This window comes from Leguminivora glycinivorella, chromosome 21 (assembly GCF_023078275.1).
Source record: "Leguminivora glycinivorella isolate SPB_JAAS2020 chromosome 21, LegGlyc_1.1, whole genome shotgun sequence".
In the NCBI taxonomy this organism is placed as follows: Eukaryota; Metazoa; Arthropoda; class Insecta; order Lepidoptera; family Tortricidae; genus Leguminivora; species Leguminivora glycinivorella.
This window is the reverse complement of record NC_062991.1, coordinates 1809722-1829427: the sequence shown is the minus strand read 5'-3', so window position 1 is coordinate 1829427 and position 19706 is coordinate 1809722. Positions and strand designations below refer to the sequence as shown.

The 19706-nt window shown below is 33.4% G+C and overlaps 2 protein-coding genes across 4 annotated transcripts in view; both read left to right on the top strand.

Annotated features, from left to right (window-relative positions):
• LOC125237302 (NACHT and WD repeat domain-containing protein 2-like) overlaps positions 1–19706 on the top strand; it is an 84682-nt gene that overhangs the window by 49672 nt on the left and 15304 nt on the right. The window contains exons 13-18 of the mRNA XM_048144292.1: positions 15019–15188; positions 16080–16145; positions 17021–17118; positions 17738–17901; positions 18242–18411; positions 19025–19244. Coding sequence (XP_048000249.1) covers positions 15019–15188; positions 16080–16145; positions 17021–17118; positions 17738–17901; positions 18242–18411; positions 19025–19244 — 888 coding nt within the window. The remainder of the gene's footprint in view (positions 1–15018; positions 15189–16079; positions 16146–17020; positions 17119–17737; positions 17902–18241; positions 18412–19024; positions 19245–19706) is intronic.
• LOC125237396 lies at positions 551–13596 on the top strand. Of its 3 annotated transcripts, XM_048144432.1 has the most exons (3): positions 12507–12558; positions 12766–12844; positions 13165–13596. In XM_048144432.1, exons 2-3 carry the CDS (start codon positions 12839–12841, stop codon positions 13528–13530), a joined length of 372 nt encoding a protein of 123 aa, XP_048000389.1. In that variant the 5' UTR covers positions 12507–12558; positions 12766–12838; the 3' UTR covers positions 13531–13596. The 3 variants fall into 3 exon arrangements, with proteins under 3 accessions (XP_048000390.1, XP_048000389.1, XP_048000388.1); XM_048144433.1 differs by lacking the exons at positions 12507–12558; positions 12766–12844 and adding an exon at positions 551–699; XM_048144431.1 differs by having other exon boundaries at positions 12513–12844.

Sequence of the window (19706 nt, the reverse complement as noted above, 5' to 3'; positions counted from 1 at the left end):
ATAAACACATGCATGTGATGCCACAGTTTCGTTTTCTTTTAACCCCTTATTTGCCAAGAGTGGCCCTGAAGCTTTAGTAGTTTCATGTGCTCTGCCTACCCCTTTATGGGATACAGGCGTGATTGTATGTATGTATGTATGTATGAATAATAAAAACTGATCATAAATTACATTAGGTATTAGGTAAAACATTACATTTCAAAACACTACTACAATAAGTCACTCAATTTTAATTAAACTAAATAATAATTATTATCAAATTTTAATGTGCATTTCATTCCATTTGCGCATAAAAGTCTCATAATAAAAGGTTGTTCATTACGACCTCAAAAGTCACTACGCAAAATTTTGTCGGTCCTTTTTATTTCACCCTGTATATTAGATACCAAGAACACTGTAAAATACATCTGGGTGAATGATACAATCTATAAATTTAAATTTAAAGCCTATTAAAATTAAAAAAAAAATATGAACTCAGTCTGTAAGCGTCTGGCCGACCACTCAAAAATGAGTCCAGGTTATCCCGCCATCGCTGACGTGAGTAGTGTAATATTGGTGCACCTGGATCAAAGAAGATCCAGGTGCCACCAATATTACACATTAGAATACTAATTTTAATCGATCGATCATTCAAATAATTACTCATTTTGTGTCCATTCAAGAAGTCACCTTTTCAAGTAGCGAGGTAGCAGGATGTTAGTAAGTTCTGATTTATCAGATTCAATTCTAAAAGTAACACTCAAACATTCAAATTTGTAACCAAGTCTATACGAACCCTTTATCTTTTCTGATTACTCATGCCAATACTCGAAAACCAGTATAATATATGGTGTCCATGTCGGTATATGACATTGATAAATAAGAACTTCATCGATGTCTTCCACATTGTTGTCCATTTTTAATTGATTATTTATTTGCAAATTGGTTCGAGTGACTTTAGGTTTGATATTTATGATGGTACTAAAATTACTTATTACCTATATTATTTTGTTTTATAGATCATCATAATTTTAAAATAATAACACAGGTATTCATGATTATATTTTATTTTGTAAAAAAAACATTATTTTCTATACACCACTTATTCAGGCATGATACATTTTTAAAAGCGCAGACATTAGCATGATATATACAATTTTGAATATCACATTTATTTGAATATTTTTCGCATAAAGTCTTTAAATTTGGGCAGTCAAAATGTTCTAAATTATAAACATTATCACTGTCTGTTATTTCTTTCACCCACTGCACTTTTTCATAACCTTTTGTATAAATGTGTTTATCTTTACAGTAATCAACAATCAAATTCTTATAATTAAAATATGATACATAGCCTTCATTCCATAATATTCCTTTGTATTTTTCCACCCAAGAGACTTGTGAACGTTCTTTCTTTGTTAAGGTATAGAACGGATGGGGAGGGCTGATCAGAAACACAAGAAAACTTTTTTGAGAAATAATCGCCACTTCTTTTGGTATAAATTGATTATTTTCATTTTTAAATCCTTGAACATCCAAAATCACATTCATGATAATTTCCTTACTATATTACTCAAAGGTTTATACTCGACAAGCCGATCGTTTATAATTAAACAATAGGCTGTCGTTTTATCAGGTATGTCTTCTGAGGACTCGATTTCTATTCGAACGTCAACTGGGCCAGTTTTTAATGAATCGTTCTGCCTTGAGCAGTCTATTACAAATAAAGGAGTTTTTTTTAATGTGTTCAGATTAAGCAGAGGATCGACACCGACCCCATAATACGACTGACGAAAGTTAGCATACATTTCGTATAATATACTAAATTTGTCTTCGCTAAATTTTAAATTAAGAGGATCGTATGGAAAGTACTGTGAATTTAAAAATAATTTGACGTTAGTTATATTGCAGTGATCAAATATAGTAGAATTTTTTAGTTTGTTTAGTTTTCTATCAGTCTGTAATGCTAATATAACATATCTAGGCTTTTCTAACTGGGAAGCGGTTTTTACTGACCATGCATGTTTTGTTGTTTTAGGTAAAAGTGGATATTCATACAAATCCCAATTCCGGAATGCTAGTTGTATAGATCGATCTTTCTCTAAGCACTTTAGTAGTGGCAATCTATTACGGTCAGAAACTCTAACATGTGGTACCCGCCATTGGATTTTATGGATATCAATTTGAACTTGATCATTTTCTTCAAGTACAACACTATTTAAAACTGAATTACTTCTGTTTAGTACAAGTTCATGCCTACAGTTGACTAAAATCTTATTATAATCTTCCGCGAAGCCAAGCACTTTATTCAGAGGTATTATAATGGAGAAATGACCTTGCTTTAGAATACTCCCGCTTAGATCCCAACCCCACAATGCAGCGTTCTTACTTTCTCCTTCATTCATTGAAATAAGAGATTTCATCGTTGTAGTAATCCCGCAATTTTTATTCCGGTCAATTTCAATCCCATTTAGTTCGTAACTTATATCTTTGAACAAAAATAATATGGGGTTATTTGTAAAATTTACATCTTTTGTTATTTTTTTCCCACCAGCATCTACTCGCCATACACTTGCATACCCTTCAATGTAAATGGAGCTTGCAGATGGTAATACATACACATCTTGTTGATTTATAGGTATCCTGATTTCGTCATTTTCCTTAAAGCTATGATTGTAGGGATTGTATGAATGGATGGTATAGCTTTCAATTGAATTATCTTGTTGTGGAATATCTGTGATATGCAACATCTTATTATAAGTATTTTATTTTATTTTAAACCCAAGAGAACGAAGAAATAACTTATTGCTCTTAGTAATTCTCTTGCTAGAATTTAATCGACTTGCTCCTTTGAAGACTGGGAGTTGAATATTCGATGGTATTCTTGTAATTCCGCTTTTATTGAAAACATACATAATGTATCACTTGATTTTGTAAGGTAAAATTATGTAAACGTATGCTTAACACCCGATTCTAGACACTGTTCGAGGTTGAATGTGATACGGTAGAAGATATCGTTTATTATAATATTGTTGTATTATGTTTTTGGTCTTATTAAACACATAAGTTTACTTATTTAATAATATTTCTGCCAGAATGAATTCAGAAATTTTAAACATAAATGCCCACAGTTAAATAAATGATTTTTTTGTATATTATCGTAATTATAGCGTATATTAGCTTCCATATATTTTATGAATTCCTTTGGAGGTTTTAAATTTCCGTAACTATCAAAATATTCAATATAATTTTTATTTTTTCCATAGGCTACCCAGTGAGTACCGTTATTTTCAGATGAATCTAAATTAATCACACCACATTCCATCGGTAATGGTTTTGGTGGTAATTCATCTCTCATGAATACACCACGAAAGTAAGGAATACTTTTCGAATGTTTTATTATATCGATATTACTCAATGCTCTATTGGGTAGCCTGCCATCTAGTTTTTTTTATTTGTAACATAAATTCCTAGTCCACCCTTGTAGGGTTTAAGATGCACTCCTTTTCCAATACATTTACCCTCCATTTTCATATTATGTCTCTTTAATTTAGCTAGTTGTCGTTTTGCTGATTTATAATGGTTAATAGCTTTTCTTATTCCCGCAACACCTCCTGCTAAACTTCCTGTAGCCGATAATCCTGCTAAAATTGGAATCAATGGTAGAAATCCGCCAGTTTTAGGTACTGGTATCACTCTGGGTAATTGTATAGGCAAGTCCGATGCTAATTCTTGAGCAGCAGCATACGCTAATTCCATTAGCATGTTCTTACATTTTGGCTTTAGATTACTGATATGTCTTTTAGTGTGTGAAACAAGATTATTAAAAGTTTTCTTTAAGCCAGCTCCAAATTTCTGATTGCTAAGTTTCTTCTTATTTTCGTTTTCAGAATTATTTCTCGTGCGTTTCATTTTTTATGAAATAGATTTAAATGTTGGATATGTCTGTACTGGTCTCTATAGTGTAGAGTTTGAAATACAAATGAGTGTACAAAACAGTGAAAGTAAATTTAAACCCGATTACAAACGATTTGTCTTATCAATCCAACTATTTTCACTCGGTGGAAGGCCGAGCCACTTAACATATACTTTATTTCCTTTACGTTTTAACACTCTTTCAACAAGATAAACTTGAGGATGCAAAGTTTTCTGAATTTCTTGCGCATAGAATGCTCCTAAAATAGGCCTACGCTTGGCGTCTTCTAGATAATATGTAGTGGGGTTAGTATTTCGAACATTAGTTATCTTAAATATTTCTGTTGACCAATTAGGGGTAAATCGTTTCTCGAAACATCCTTTATACTTGCTAACTCTTACAAAATCTCCAATACGAAACCTTTTGCAAACCGGGTTTTTCTTTGTTAGTAAATTCTTAATGTATCTTTGTAATACAACTCCTTTATTACTACGATTGATCGTGATCGGCGCTCTTCCCACCGTCCTATGAAAAGTATGATTATATTCTGAAACTTTCTGGTCAAGAGTTCCATCGACCCATTTATAATTACCCTTCAGACTAAACTCCTTATACAGCTTAGCTTTAAGAGTTCTTATAAGTCTTTCAACTATTGATGCCTTTTTGGTGGAAAATGTAGAGTAATGATTAATATTATATTTTTGAACAACTTTTCTGAAATTACTATTATAAAATTCATTACCCCTGTCTGTTTGTAAATTGATTGGTTTACGTCCTCTTGATAATAATGTTTCAAACATTTTGGATACGGTTTCTTTAGTCTTACGTTTGAGTGGAAATGCCCAAGCGTATTTTGAGAAACAGTCAATAATCACTAATATGTACTTATAACCAGCATTCAGTTTTGAAAAAGTCTGCATATCTATTAAATCTGCTTGCCAGAGGTCATCAATATCTCTTAAAATGACGCTTCTTCGAGGAAAATTCACCCTTGCATTTTTATGAATTTCATTTACGACGTCCGCTTTGCTCATAATGTTTATTAATATTATATTCAAATTCTTTGTTAGAAATATTCTTTTCAACTTTTGTTACTCGATTCATTAAAACCGAAATGTTTTTATCTATATTCATCACCTTTTTCATACAGGCATCGATTTTGTTTATTATTTCTGTATTTATTGTATTAGATAATATATTTTCCTCCTTTATACTTAATACTTTATTAAATTCTGCTTTACAATTATAAATATCATTGTTATTTGTCATGTCTAAGACACGTTTATTTATTCACTGAGCATTAACATAATATTTCAATTTATTTTATTGCTTTACAATACCGGCTTCCTTTAATTCTTCAATAATTGATATAATTTCATTATCATGGTTGGTGTTTCCAGCGTCTTTGGATGCAATCAAAAGTTTAAGCCTTTCAATTAATTCATTTGGATCATCCCAATAAATATAATCTGTGTTACTTTTATAATGTTTTAATGCAGGTAAGTTACCACCTGTTTTAATGTTAGTGTCAAGTAATTGTGAAAAGAGAGGTTTGATAATACTGCAATATTTTATACCTTTGTCTCCTTTTAATTTTCCGTTTGGATCAAAATCTCGTTTATGTGCGTTTGTACGGGTTAACATTTCTTTGTATTCAGTTTTATCTTTTTCAGTAACAAGACTGAGATTGGGTTTGTTTCGCATCAATAGTTCTTTCAACCCTGCGGTTAATTCAAATTTTTTGTTGTCTATAGTAATAACATATTGTTTTTCAGTATCGGAAGTCTTATTTACCAAAGACAAGTATACATCAGAATTACCCATCATCAACTTTTTATTCGTGCTACGAATCCCGAATGGTATATTGATGTCCTCATATAAATCAATCATGTCTTCTTTTTTTAGAGATAGAAGTGTATCATTATTTTGTTCTTGAGAAGTTTTATTACTAACATTAGAGTATTCATAATATTCTGAATGCTGATCAGGAGCAATTATCTCTTTGAAATTTTTGTATCCTATAGAATCATTTAAATTCTGAGATTTGTCACTCGTATCTGTACTTGTAGTCATGTTAATAGCTGGTTTAACAAAAGAACTTTGCATAACGAGGTTTTCTAATGGTTCAGTAATAGGTTTAAAAACTTTTTTTAAATTAATATTATTTTCATGTTCTTCATTATTTATCTTCTTTATTTTGTTTTTTATGTTATCTACTGCTTTGATAAGTTGATCTTTTAAATGTGTATCCATTTCAGCAGTCTTGACACCAACCTTTTAATACGAGCACTCAGTTTCAAGTGAGCCTTCGTCAACATTTAAAACATTAAATAATGGGAAATTTAAAAGTAAATAAATGTATCAAACCCCTGTCTATATCGTCCTTTATCTAGTGTACAATCTTTATTAATTAATAAAAAGCTAAAACAATCATCCCATATAATTGAACAAAGTTCTTTAAATTTTATCCAATCCATATCGGTGTTTACATGTTCATTGTATATATGTTTTAAGTTAGTATCATCTTGTTTAAAAACAATTAAGAGATTCACATTGTCTCTTAACAGTTGCTTCGGAATTTTGGAGTAAGTTTGCGATAAATAAAAACAATCAATTTGTCGATGTCTTCCCATAGCAAAGTAATTCCTAATGTTCACTTGATTTTCACATACAACATCATCGAAAATCATGATTGAATTGGTCATAGCATCATTTGGATGGATAACGTCTTTATTGTCATTAAATATTAAAAAGTTAGCATCTGGAATTTTCTCCATAATTAGTTGGAGGTAGCGATATTTTGGCTGAAAAGCGGTCTTTGAATACAAATAGATATTTTTAAACTTTAGACCATTTTCATGTAATAATAAATTTAATATTACATTAGTTTTACCACAGTTTGAAGGTCCACATATTATACAGCGGATTGTATTAGGTAATAATGTACTATGTCTTGTATTTTTATGCACGTCATTTTCAACGATTATATTATTTACTTCCAGAGTTTGGGTATGCTTAATGAATTTCATTGTTATTATGAAAAAAATATGATATCTCAACGCTTTTTATAGGATATGTCTTAACATAAATAAAACAATTGATTAACAGAGTAAATAAATTTATTAAATTTCTGGAGATTATTACAGATAGGTACAAAAAAAAACAAACAAAAACAAATTTTAGTATCACATTATTATATAATTTAAAATATAGTCTTACAGTGCCCCCATGGTAATGTTTGTATATTGTCAGGCAATATCTGCCTTTTATCATCGTTGCAGTTTAAAACTACTTTATCAACTTGCTGTGAATATAAAACATGTTTGATTGATCGAATCATATTCATATTATGGGTATACACTTTTTTTGTTTGCAAAACTTTGTCAAAATGTTTAATTCTTAATTTATTCGTTATAGGTTTTGTGACACCTTTTGCTTTCGTTATTGTCTTCTTTACATTTTTTAAACAGTACAGTTTTGCTCTTAATCCAATAAATTCAGTAATTACCGTACCACCAAATTCATCTTTAAATAAACCAGGTACTTTAGCATTTAGTTTAGGTATACCATAAGGGTTATTGTGGTCATAATTACTAGTATCATATTTTGATATGTTTTTATTTAGATCATTGTAAAAGTCATCAGTAATAATGTTATAAAGAAGGCTATCAGTATCAGTATAACAGAGTTTCACGTTTTCTTTGTACGTTTTTTTAATGAAATTATAATGAAATTGATATAAATGTGTTTTTGCCAATTCTAAAACTGTAAATCCAATATAAATCGGGCGGTCTAAACAAATTTTTTCAGGACTTAATTGAACAGCCACAAAGTTTTCATTAAATATGGATACATTCTTTACATTAGGTTTTAATAATATTTTTTCTGCACCTAAGTGTTTGTTTGTTTTATTGTCATTGTCTTTCCATTTTATTGCTAATTGAACATGTAAATGTTTTCGCTTATTTTCAATTGTTTTTCCAAATATAGCATTATTTAATAGTTTAAAAAGTCTTTTTCAAATGAAGTAGAAGCTTCTTGTCGTAATCGAGTATTTAGATCAATATATTTTTGTAAGAAGTTAGACTGTCTAAAACGTAGAATGCGATGTATTTTCTGTAACACTAACCCGTTCTTTAAACATTCCTTCAAATGTACGAAATGAATGATATAGTTGTATTTGTCATATAAATTTGCAATTAACTTTTCTGACTTCCCACCTGGGGGAACAAACCTTTCAGGTGCAAAAGGCAAATCGGCATGCAGATCGTGTAAATGATCAGGATAACTCATGTCAACTTCTAAAATGTATCCATGTTCACCGTTTTCTGGTATAGTCAGTATGTCAAAATTTCTAACCCGATCTAAAGTTAAAAACTCAAAGTCTGATACAGGTAATTTTTGTCTCATAGCATAACCATAGAGATTGTTACAATCCAGATACATCAAATATGAGGTGGGTCTAGAAGTATCAAAATCAGGGGTGTATTTATTGTTTGCTTTTGAATTCCGAAGAGAACACTGGGCTAATCCACCACGTATCCCTCTTTCTATCATCTGATATACTTCTAAGTCGTGTATTAACTGTAATTTTACGTCTGTAAACAAAAGCATAGCATCCCAACTTAAATTAGGTGCAGATACATAATAGGCTGGGTCTAGATTATAATGCTTCAAACTTGTATTTCTAAAATGTTCAAACACATCGCTTAACAACAAGACGTCACATTTTAAGTATAAATCAGTATATTCCCCTAAAGTCATTATATTAAAAGCTGACCACACAGTTTCGGCATGATTATAATCAATATCTGAGATGTGTTTAGATTTTAGAGTATTATAAAACATTTCTTTTGTCGGTAGTTTATTGTCTTCATATTTCAACCAGGAATCAATGTAATCATAGGGATAAACACCTTTACGTGTTAATAACTGAAAGTGGTGGGTATCAGTAAATTCTTTAGACAAGTTAACAAAATCCTCTTTATTCAAACTTTTGGTTAACTCAAATAAACTGGAACTAAGAAATTGAAAAGAATCGATAAACTTTATTTCAATTGGTTTGGCGCTCGATTTGTTAGTAGAATATATAGTTTTTGTTATGCTTGAATATTTTTCCTTGGACTGTGGCATTATTTTGATAGACCCGGGGTACTTTGCAAGTTCTTCTATAAATAAATGACTATCATACCCCGTCAAATTATGTAAGACAACTGGTATAAAGGAACAGATTCTGTATTTCAAATTGCAAAGTGAATGAGCTGCACCTCTGTACTCTGATGTAATGTGATCGTGATCACGGACTTTGTCACCAAATAAAAACTGCTTACAAATATGACAGTGTGTAGCATTCTCATAATTACACTTTTCTTTATATGTTAATGGATTCATAGGATTATTTTTAATTAGTATGTTGTGAATTTCATGAATATCGTTTATTAACCATTCAACAAAAACTTTTACACAATCTTCACCTCTGTAAGAAACATATTTATTCAAACTTGCATCGTGCGAGCAGATATGTAATAACCGAAACATGTCGGGACATGCTTTTTTAGGTTTTGCGTATTTTTACTACTGTCTGAATTACAATTAATTAACATACTTTCAAAATCAGCGTATATAATAAAATTGATTTTTTGTTTACGTTCGAAGTTCTTAAATTGAATGACAGTATTTTCATTAGGTAAAACTGTTACAATTTCGGAACAATGGTGTGTTTTAAATTTATTATCGCTTTTAAAAAATTGCAAACATGAGTCACAGAAATGCATGTGGCCTCTATGTAAAGTTACTTGTCTTCTAACTAATCGTACCAGGTCTTTAATTAAACAGTAATGTCCTTTACCAACGACTTCAATATATAATAGATTAAAATGATTATTTTTCTTTGATTTGGATCTATATAGAGGACCTGTTACTGCATACTTATTATCCAATCCATATATACAAATGCTTATATCAGGGTTATTTTTTTCAAATAACTGTATATCGCTGACTGATAATGGGAATGACATTCCATCGATATTTAAAACATCTGAATAGTGCGGGTATGATTTAGTTCGACACACATTATTCTTTGCAGGATATAGACCAGCCAGTATACTCCATAAAAAGCAACAATTATCGTTGTTTTGAATATTAATGCAGCTTTTAGTATTTTTGACACTTGGGGGTAAAGGTATGTAAGTACCTCCTCGCATCGGACAATACTTGTTTACGTTAACTTCTAAATGACTTATTGCGACAAAAGACCAGCCTGATTCACGGTGCTCAAATTCTATAACTTTATTTTTTAAATGTTCAATCGTATTTTCAAACAGTTCATTGATATTTGTGTTTTCATAAATAACATCATATTTTGTATTGAATGACTTTAACTGTTGTTTGCCTGAATGAGGTAATGTAAAGTAAACGAAAAGCTCATAGTTTATTTTGATACTTTTATGTTCCCGTAATGACATTTCTACAACTTTCATAATGTTACTTTTGATATCACACAAAAACGTCTCAGGAGTTACGTATTCATTTTGTGTTGCATTCAGACGATAGGTGACTATTCTGTTTTTAAAGGCTGTTGCTATAATTTCAATATTATTCAAATCAGTTTTCAATATGCAATTCGATTTATGTAAATTAGTTCTCAAATGGGCATTGTATTCATTCTTAGGCAATTTAATTTGACATTTGTCACATTTCATTAAAATAGTTCTGGATAACGGACGGTTACGTGATCCCACTGTAAACAAAATAACACACTTTATAGATATCATTTTATTCCAAATTAGTACTACAATAGATATACATTTATAATTAATTAAAGTATGTATTATATAATACTTATATTCCATTTCATAACATAGGTAATGTAATTCAAAATGAATATGGGTAAAAAACATTATTAATAGATGTCAACAAATAAATGAGGGCTCACATCTGTGCTATTACTTTTACGTTGTGTTCAGGATAGTTGGATCCACGCATAGTTCAATCTATGCAATTGGTCCCATATTTTACAAAAAGGAATAATTCTATGTACGAAAAAGAAATAAATTCACTCTAACACGTTTGAACATTTAGTTAAAATTATTCACAGAACGTAAAAGGAATACCACAAATATCAGCTCGTTATTTATTAGTCATTTATTTATAATCCTCGTATTTTATTACAGATGCACTAATAAGTGTGGTAATAAGAGATATATACGATGGCTTAAATTGATCAATAATAATTGCTAACAAATGACGGCGCACATGTTCGGTATTCCTTTCGCGTTGCGTGAATAAAATTAGCCAAGTGTCTCCAAGCTTCAGTATTATCATCGGTTCGGTTTTTAATATTTACTACAGCATGACGCCATCGATTTACTGGTGTCACCTTTTCAATATCATCGCATTTATACACTTTGACCTCAACAAAGTGGGTGCCCTTTATCAGGATTTGTCTGACGAGCAAAACCGTTCGCAAGTCGTCGTGAAATGTACGATAATAATTTACCCTCCCCTGCAGGTTGGTTCGCTTCTAATCCCTCGTCATCGCTATCGGCACCGAATAGTTCCGCTGCAGTGCCGTGCCGCGGCTTCACAGGAGCTATTCTGACCCTCTTGCTCGAGCTTGCTGACGATGTCGATGGCTTGGATTTTTCTTTTTTCGACCGCGTCAGCCTTCGGTGGTAGCGGTGGCGGTGCTGGCAAATCTTCCTCAGTGGAGGATGAGAGATACGAATCGGTATGGGACGAACGTTTTGACCTGGAAATAAAAATAAGTTACTATTAAAATATTATTAATTTATAATCTGCGTTAGAATACTACGTAAAGGCTATTTTATGGTTTTGAGAACACACAACTATCTAATATTTATGTATACACCTACCTCTTGCTCGAGCTCGTCGATGTCGGCGGCTTGGATTTTTTCTTTTTGTCGATCACGTCAACCTTCGGCGGTGGCGGCGGCGGTGCCGACGAATCTTCCTCCGTGGAGGATGAGAGATATAAATCTTCAGCGTGGGACGAGGGTTTTGACCTGGAAATAAAATAAATAATGTGCTATTAAAATAATTCATTTATAATTATAATTCTCCATTACTCTAACGTTGTTTTATTTGAATAATGATTAATTATTTTTACGAGTTTGTTACTTTGCGAATATAAATAAATAAATAATATAGGATATTCTTACTAAGTCCTACAGTAAGTTTGCGTTGCGAGTACTCGCATAATAACACATAGAAAACAACCATGACTCGGGAACAAATATATGTGTTCATCACACAAACCCTTACTGAGATTCGACCCAGAAGCCCCTGGCTTAGTAGCTAGTCACTAACCAGTAGGTCAGATAAGTCGTCAAAATTATATAAGCAACATTACAATATACATTTATTCACACTTACATTGTATGATGATGATGTCCTTGTAGCTTCAGTAGAGAGAACAGTGGGTTTTCCTTGCTTCCTGTGTAGCGGAATGAATCAAGAGGATCGATCTGAGGAGCTTAAGTAGTGAAAATTCACGTGGAGCTAACGCAATACCTATATGAAATTTGTCAACGTGATTGAAAAACGCAACTCAGCACTTAGTCGGTGGAAACAATCATCGATTGCAAATCTCACAACGCAGCAAAATCAGATCACCGTGTATAATATAAAACAAATACGTGAAGGTACTTACCATATATTTTTTTTATTCATTAAATTCATTTTATGGTTTTAATCTTAGAAAAACAGACAATGTCGCGATCGGAGCTAGTATATTTTATTTGCTTTAGTGCATTATTGCTAACATCGTAAATCCAATCGTATCTCAATACAATGTGATGTCATTTTTTTTAAACGTTTGATTTTGAACTCTAATAACACAATAATTTCAGATATAAACCCCCGAAAATAAGTGAAAATATTATTTACTCTTATATATTCAACGCGATTAGTTCTACGGAAAATATGTCGGTAAGTATTTTTTTTAGAGTGAGTGTTTGTATTATTATTATAAAATAATTTCAAATTATAATGGTTACATTACTCATACGTAATTGATATAAAATAATAATTAAGTAAATACAATTTTTAATGTATGTGTCTGCTTAGCGCTAAGTCCACCTGTAGTCACCTACTTCGTTAATTTCATCGGATTTCTCTGTAACTTATGTTTTTTTTTTTGTGTGCAATAAAATATTTTATTATTAATGTAACTTATTTCAAGTTTTCATTTAATTAAAAGTTAATACTCGTAGTTAACATTAAACTAATAACTTAATTATTAATTACAGGATACATCAGAACACCTATTCAACTTCGTTCCTTTGGCATCATCCCAAACTCAAAGTCAGAGTGAACGGGAGTCAGGGGTGAGACGTCTGTCCTTGGGGGTCAAGAGGAAGGCAACACCCGTTTACTCGTTTATCAAAAAACCACATCGGAATGGAGGTACAAAAGTCATCAAAATAGAAATTTACGACAGTAACAAATTGAATGAGAACTTTGAACATATATGTAAATGTAATGCCGAGCTGTGTGCCCAATATGTAGTGAAAAATACGTTATTAGACCAAGTTTACGAATTAACGCGTAGAGTAATTGACAAGATAGACGAAGGTTTGTCCTCAGATACGCCACATGGGTACACCATCGAATAAGGGTACAATTTAATGTGATTGTGTAATATGAACATAGTTCTTAAGTTAATAAACATTATAAAAGTACACGTAATTTCATTTAACTATATCCAACTTTTACCTCAATGTTAATTACCTAGAGTAGGTACATAAAACTATAAAATAATATCTTATTAAGAGAACAGTACCTAACTCATCAGTACGAAATCAAAATCATTACTCATATCGGGTAGACATTTCTATTTAGAGATTTCAGATTACATACCTCAATGTATACAAAAACTCGATTATAGTTATACGTGTTAATTACCTACTAATATTCTAAATATCCCCCTCTTAAATACATGACTTCCTTAATTGATGTAAAATTAGCACATATTTGAATAGGTAGGTAAAACGAGTCAACTAGATGTACCTAGTACAAGCATTCTCCTATCTCGCTAGTTCCATTGAATACATGACTTCTTGAATGGAGACGAAATTAATATTTGAATGATAATTTCTTGGATTGCTTTGAAAAGTATTCGAACGTGTAATATTTATTGCAGTTACATTTACCTACAATCTACAAGTATTCTGCTACCTCACTTCTTGAATATGAGACTTCTTAAGTGAACGAAAAATTTTTTAATGATCGATCGATTCGAATTAGTACCTATTATAATGTGTAATATTGGTGGTAGCTAGATGTACCTACTAGCATTATAATACCTCACTACTTGAATACGTGACATCTTGAATGGATGCAAAATGAGTATTTGAATGATCGATCGATTCAAATTAGTATTCTAATGTGTAATATTGGTGGCACCTGGATCTTCTTTGATCCAGGTGCACCAATATTACACTACTGACGTGGTCTGCCGGATCCCCGGTTTGACTCGTGGCGTTCCCACTTCGTGGTTACCTTGGCGCACAAGGCATTCGACAGACATGACCAGTGTGCGCAGCCGAATGGACAAACGTTCACGAAATGCTCACGATAATATCTCTTTCGTAGCTATCTATCTCTATCGCTTTTGCGTATTCTGGACAGAGCCATACTACATTTCAGCAGTTTTCGCAGAAGAGCATTTCTTTTTTTTGCCACTTTTATGAAGTGTGATATTTTTGAAAAAAAAAATGCTATTTCTACTCAGAATTACTAGCTTTTTCAATCCTAGTAGTTAAATAAACTGTCCCATACGATTTTTTTCTTATTTTGTTACCATTTTCCGTAGATGTTGTATGGGGTAACAAAAGAGGAAAGTAACCAAAACGTATGGAAATTCTGGGACACTTTGTCTCCCAGTGAGATTGAAAGTACTCGTGATTCTGAGTACAATTGACCTAAAATTCCCTAAAACGATTAAAAAAATTTTATTGGCAAAAAAAAAAAAAGAAATGCACAGAAATGGCATTCAGCTACAGGGCCAGCCCATTCCCATTTCAACTTAGCAACTTTCCGAGCTACGTCCATTATTTGAGTCTTAGAGCCTACTGGATACTGGAACATCTATTTTTTTACAGCACGGGCGTCTCCTAGTCTTCCATGCTCTTGCCTACATCACAGCAGCCCGCAGCGGTCTGTCAGAAACTGAACTTGAAGATCTAATCTCTTTGGATGACAGGGTACTAGATGATGTGTACCAGTACCATCTACCACCGGTTAGAAGGATCCCACCATTGCTTTGGACCAGGTACCGAATTCAAAAACATTTCTTCTAGAGCCTATTGAAGCATGGCCCTTTCTGCAATGGTGTATCTAAGAGACTGAGCTTGAAAACTTGATCTCCTTGGATGACAGGGTACTGGATGATGTGTACCAGTACCATCTACCACCGGTTAGAAGGATCCCCACCGTTACTGTGGACCAGGTACACGTGAATACTCTTCAAAATAGTACATTACATCAGAGGCCGGGAAAATGAGGATTTCCGGCCAAGTGGGTAGGGATACGAGGCCGGGAATCCGTTTTCACGCCGAGGCTTAGTATAGTGCTTTTCTCAAACATACAATGAAATAAAAAAAATGCTCTAAAAGACAATATTTTATAAAAAAAAGTTACTTTGCAGGCCTAGGCCTAAAAAATAATATGAAATCCCTTTACAGTCCTCTCGAGTTGTTGCGCCCAAAAAGCGATACTTCCCAGCCCATTTTAAGGAACGTAAAGACAATATTTCATTGCATGTTTGAGAAAAATATATTCCAAGCTTTGGTGTGTACAGTGGGCATAAACTAGACATATTTTAAATAAGTAAACTTAATAAGAAGACAGTAACAATAACCCTTCAATGGTCTATCAAATACTGAGCTCGAGGGTTTCCTAAGATTTCTTTAAAATCTTTGGATATTTGATGATTAAGGTGTTTGATGATGTGTCGCTAATTCGCCACTGGTCAGGTGGATCCCGCTACGTTCTTCGTGAGACATTCTAGATTTTCGTTTGTAATATTACTTTGTGTATTCCATGTTTATCTGCCTAGTGGTGCTAACTGGTGATCTATATTTCCAGAGCTTTTTGCAATGATCTGTTAAGGTACCTGAATCACTTGGATTTTTATGTTTAATTATTTTCTTCTTGTTTTCAGAATCCGCAATGATCTACCAAATTACCTCTCCGAACGAGAGGCCGACGGAGTTTCAGTGATGAACTGGTAGAAGTTTTATAAGCATTAAAATTAATTTGGCAATTTATTCCTCCCAATTTTAAAATATTGTACATAGTGACACACATTTTCATTAGAAATAAGTAGAAAGAAAACCTTTGTTCTGTTTTTAACTCATCTTGCTTAATTAATCTTTTGTACAACGTGTTTCCGGTATCACTCAAAACCTCAGACACCCCAACTGATTTTTATTTTTTTAAACTCATCTAGAGTATTCGTATTTAAATCTGATGTTTACTTTTTTTTTAATTGAATTTTTAATTTTCTGTACAGCTCTACTCGACTTTTAACTCTACGCTCAATAAAATAATTGCTAACTACTATCATAAACCTTAAAACTATTTATTTGTGTACGTTACTGCAACGACATAAGGTTGACCAATAGACAGCTAAGATGTCACTCTTTAAACACTTTAAAGCTTTGTCACAGTAAACTTCAAATTGGACAGGTAATCGCGGTAAGCAAATTTCAACCCAACATTCAAAATGACAAGGTTGTAATTAGGTACGAGTTCAATTTGTTATGACTTATGATAAACATTAAGATTAAACTGACAAACAACGTCAAACTCGTAGCGGAAAAAGTATCGTCCAAGTAACCAGCCAGTATTAATACCCCTAAATACTGAAAAAGGTAAGCAACCTCTAGCAATACGATATACACAATGCCGCATTACGAATACAATAGAATGGGCACATAAAAAATAGCTAATAATACAAATTAAACAAAAAATATTACCCCCATCAAGATATAGCTCAATCGATTCTACTCCCGATTCTGAACAAACTGTTTTCAGGTTTTTAGTGTTAAGTGAAACACGGTGTATAAGTACTTTAATTCTTACTTGTTTTTCATTGAACAGGTACCACAGGCAGTTCAGAGACACTGCTCGCGAGCGTTACTTCAAAAACATGAACATGGCCATGTACTTCCATTCCATGATTGCTGACTATTACCTCGGTATGTATTTTAATGCAAATAACTAAGTACTTTATTTATACTCAAGGACCTTATAAGTATGTCTAAATCTAAATTGAACTCTAGAGCAAGCCCAAATTACGTCAAAAGTGTTGTTTTCTCATAATCTTGAATTCATTTTAGAAGATCACCACTTGTGATGTTTGACGTCGTCAAATGTGCGTACAAGATTTTCTTTTCTTTGGCTGTTCCGTTAAGCCTTTATAAGGCACTAGCTTTTTCCCGCGGCTTCGCTCGCGTTAGAAAGAGACAAAAAGTAGCCTATGTCACTCTCCATCCCTTCAACCATCTCCACTTAAAAATCACGTCAATTCGTCGCTAAGTTTTGCCGTGAAAGACGGACAAACAAACAGACACACACACTTTCCCATTTATAATATTAGTATGGATTAGCGTCATCTCTCGCAGGGGCGGCTTGCTACAACCGCGGGTGTTAGCGGGCTTCCACTCCATAGTTCGTCTCACCCAGCGACTATGGTCCATCCTGACAATGTTCCCAGCCCATCTCCACTTTCTGTGCCGGATCTCCTCCATCACGGCTTTGAGTTTAACTAATATAGTATTTCAAATAGTCCTTCAGTGGTTTTCTCTATGCTTCCAGGTATATGGGGCGGTGGTACCCCCAAACCCTTTAAATACACGGAGATCCAAAGACATCGATTCAATCTTGCTGACCGTGAGGGTGTCGCTGACAGAAAGGTGCCTCTGCAGCCTCTGGTCTTCACGTCTGCTGATGGGTCTACTAAGAGATACAATCTTAGAAAGGTACAAAGATTTTTGTAACTGGTATAGTTTGCTTACTGAAAGGGATTTACGGACAGATAAAGATCTAAAGGGTGATTATACTTGTAATTTGGAAGCCTTGACGAGCCTAACATTTCGGTTACTTATTTCGGTTGGCGTCAAGAACGCAATACATCAAATAGGTACGATCTTAGTTGATTTCGACGATTTTGAAAAAATTGAAATTAAGTATATTGACTTGATTTTTACTGACTCGTGTCCCTGCCCCTGGTAATGAAAAAAATATAAATTGTGTAATTGATTCTACTATACTTGTAGATTTATGTACATCAGCATAGTTAAGTTTTTAAATTCTTCGCAGTTCGGCGAGCTCCCCTTCCACCTGGTGCGCTCCAAACGCTTCACCGACCTTTACGCCGAAGTACTCTTCAACTACGAATGGCTCCACGCGAAGCTCAACTGCTGTCCGCTGCAAGCTGTTCTGGCGGATTTCGAAGACGCGAAGCTGCATGTGAATAAAGATGCTGTTAGGTAAGAAGATTTTATGTTCGTTAGAAAACTATGTTACATACTCAGAAAATATTTCAGAATTGTGTAAATACTTAGACTTTTAAGCCAATGTTTTCAAATTTCGACTAGCAGTCAAACGATAGACACATTCTCATCTAAGTTATCAAAGGTTGTCTGGAATAGATCGCTCTTAAGCGATAAGACCGCCTGTTGTTACCTCTGTTTAATTTGATTTTGTTTCTTGTGCATTAAATTGAACTGTGCAATAAAGAGTATTGTATTGTATTGTATTGTATTACATTGCATTGCATTGTATTGTATTTCATTTCATTTATTTCATGTATTATCAACCAACTTACACTAACAGGTAAACCAAACATGTAAGTTATAGGTTACATGTTTGTATTGTATTGTATTGTATTGTCATGACAGTCAGACATGCAAAATATCTCAAGAAGGGAATCCTACTACCTACAACAGCTGCAGTAGCGGCATTTATCCTAAGATTTCAATGTGCTTCCTTATTGTCATCTATCTCACTTTTTCGACATTTTTCCTTTACTTACTCATCGATCGAATCAACAGTGACCTGAAAAACTTGTTTATCATTATCACCTACACCTCTTTCTTCCAGAGAGCTGATGCTAGTAGCCGACGCCCTCCGCCTCGGTGGCGCGATCCTCGGAACATACCCCGACATGCTGGCCCCCCAACTGGTCGGCAGACTCCTCCCTGAAGCACCCCACAACCCAGCTGTAGCGTCACTGCTGAAACAATGCCACGATAAAGGGAAGAACCACTGCGCTTTGTTGCCGTCGCATCATTGTTTACATACTCCTGGAGGACCTTTGAAGGTAAGAGTTTCTTTTAGATATATTTCGATAGTACCTATCGAAATATGCGTCTCTTAAGGTTTCTTAATGCCAATGGAGGGACCTAGTCTTTAATAGAATGACATGATATCACGTCCTCAGCATTGAAGGAACGACTGAAGAAGAAGACGGTTTCTTTCAGTTTAAAGTTATAAAATCCCAATAGTTAAATCTGTTGCTGTGGTAGTATCTCGAGCTAATTGGCTCCTCTCTGAAGCACCCCACAACAATACCATGATAGGAAGAATCACTGCGCATTGCTGCTGCCGCACATACTCCTGAAGGTCCTTTAAAAAAGGTAAGAATTTATTTTAGATATCCCTATCGAAATTGGCATGGCAAGTTTCTGGTGGGCTTTGATAGGTGAAAGTTTCTTGAAGTCTCAACAGAACAGTTAATGTTTTGCTCTGGACATCGGTATCCATTAGAGCGAAGTGGTAACAG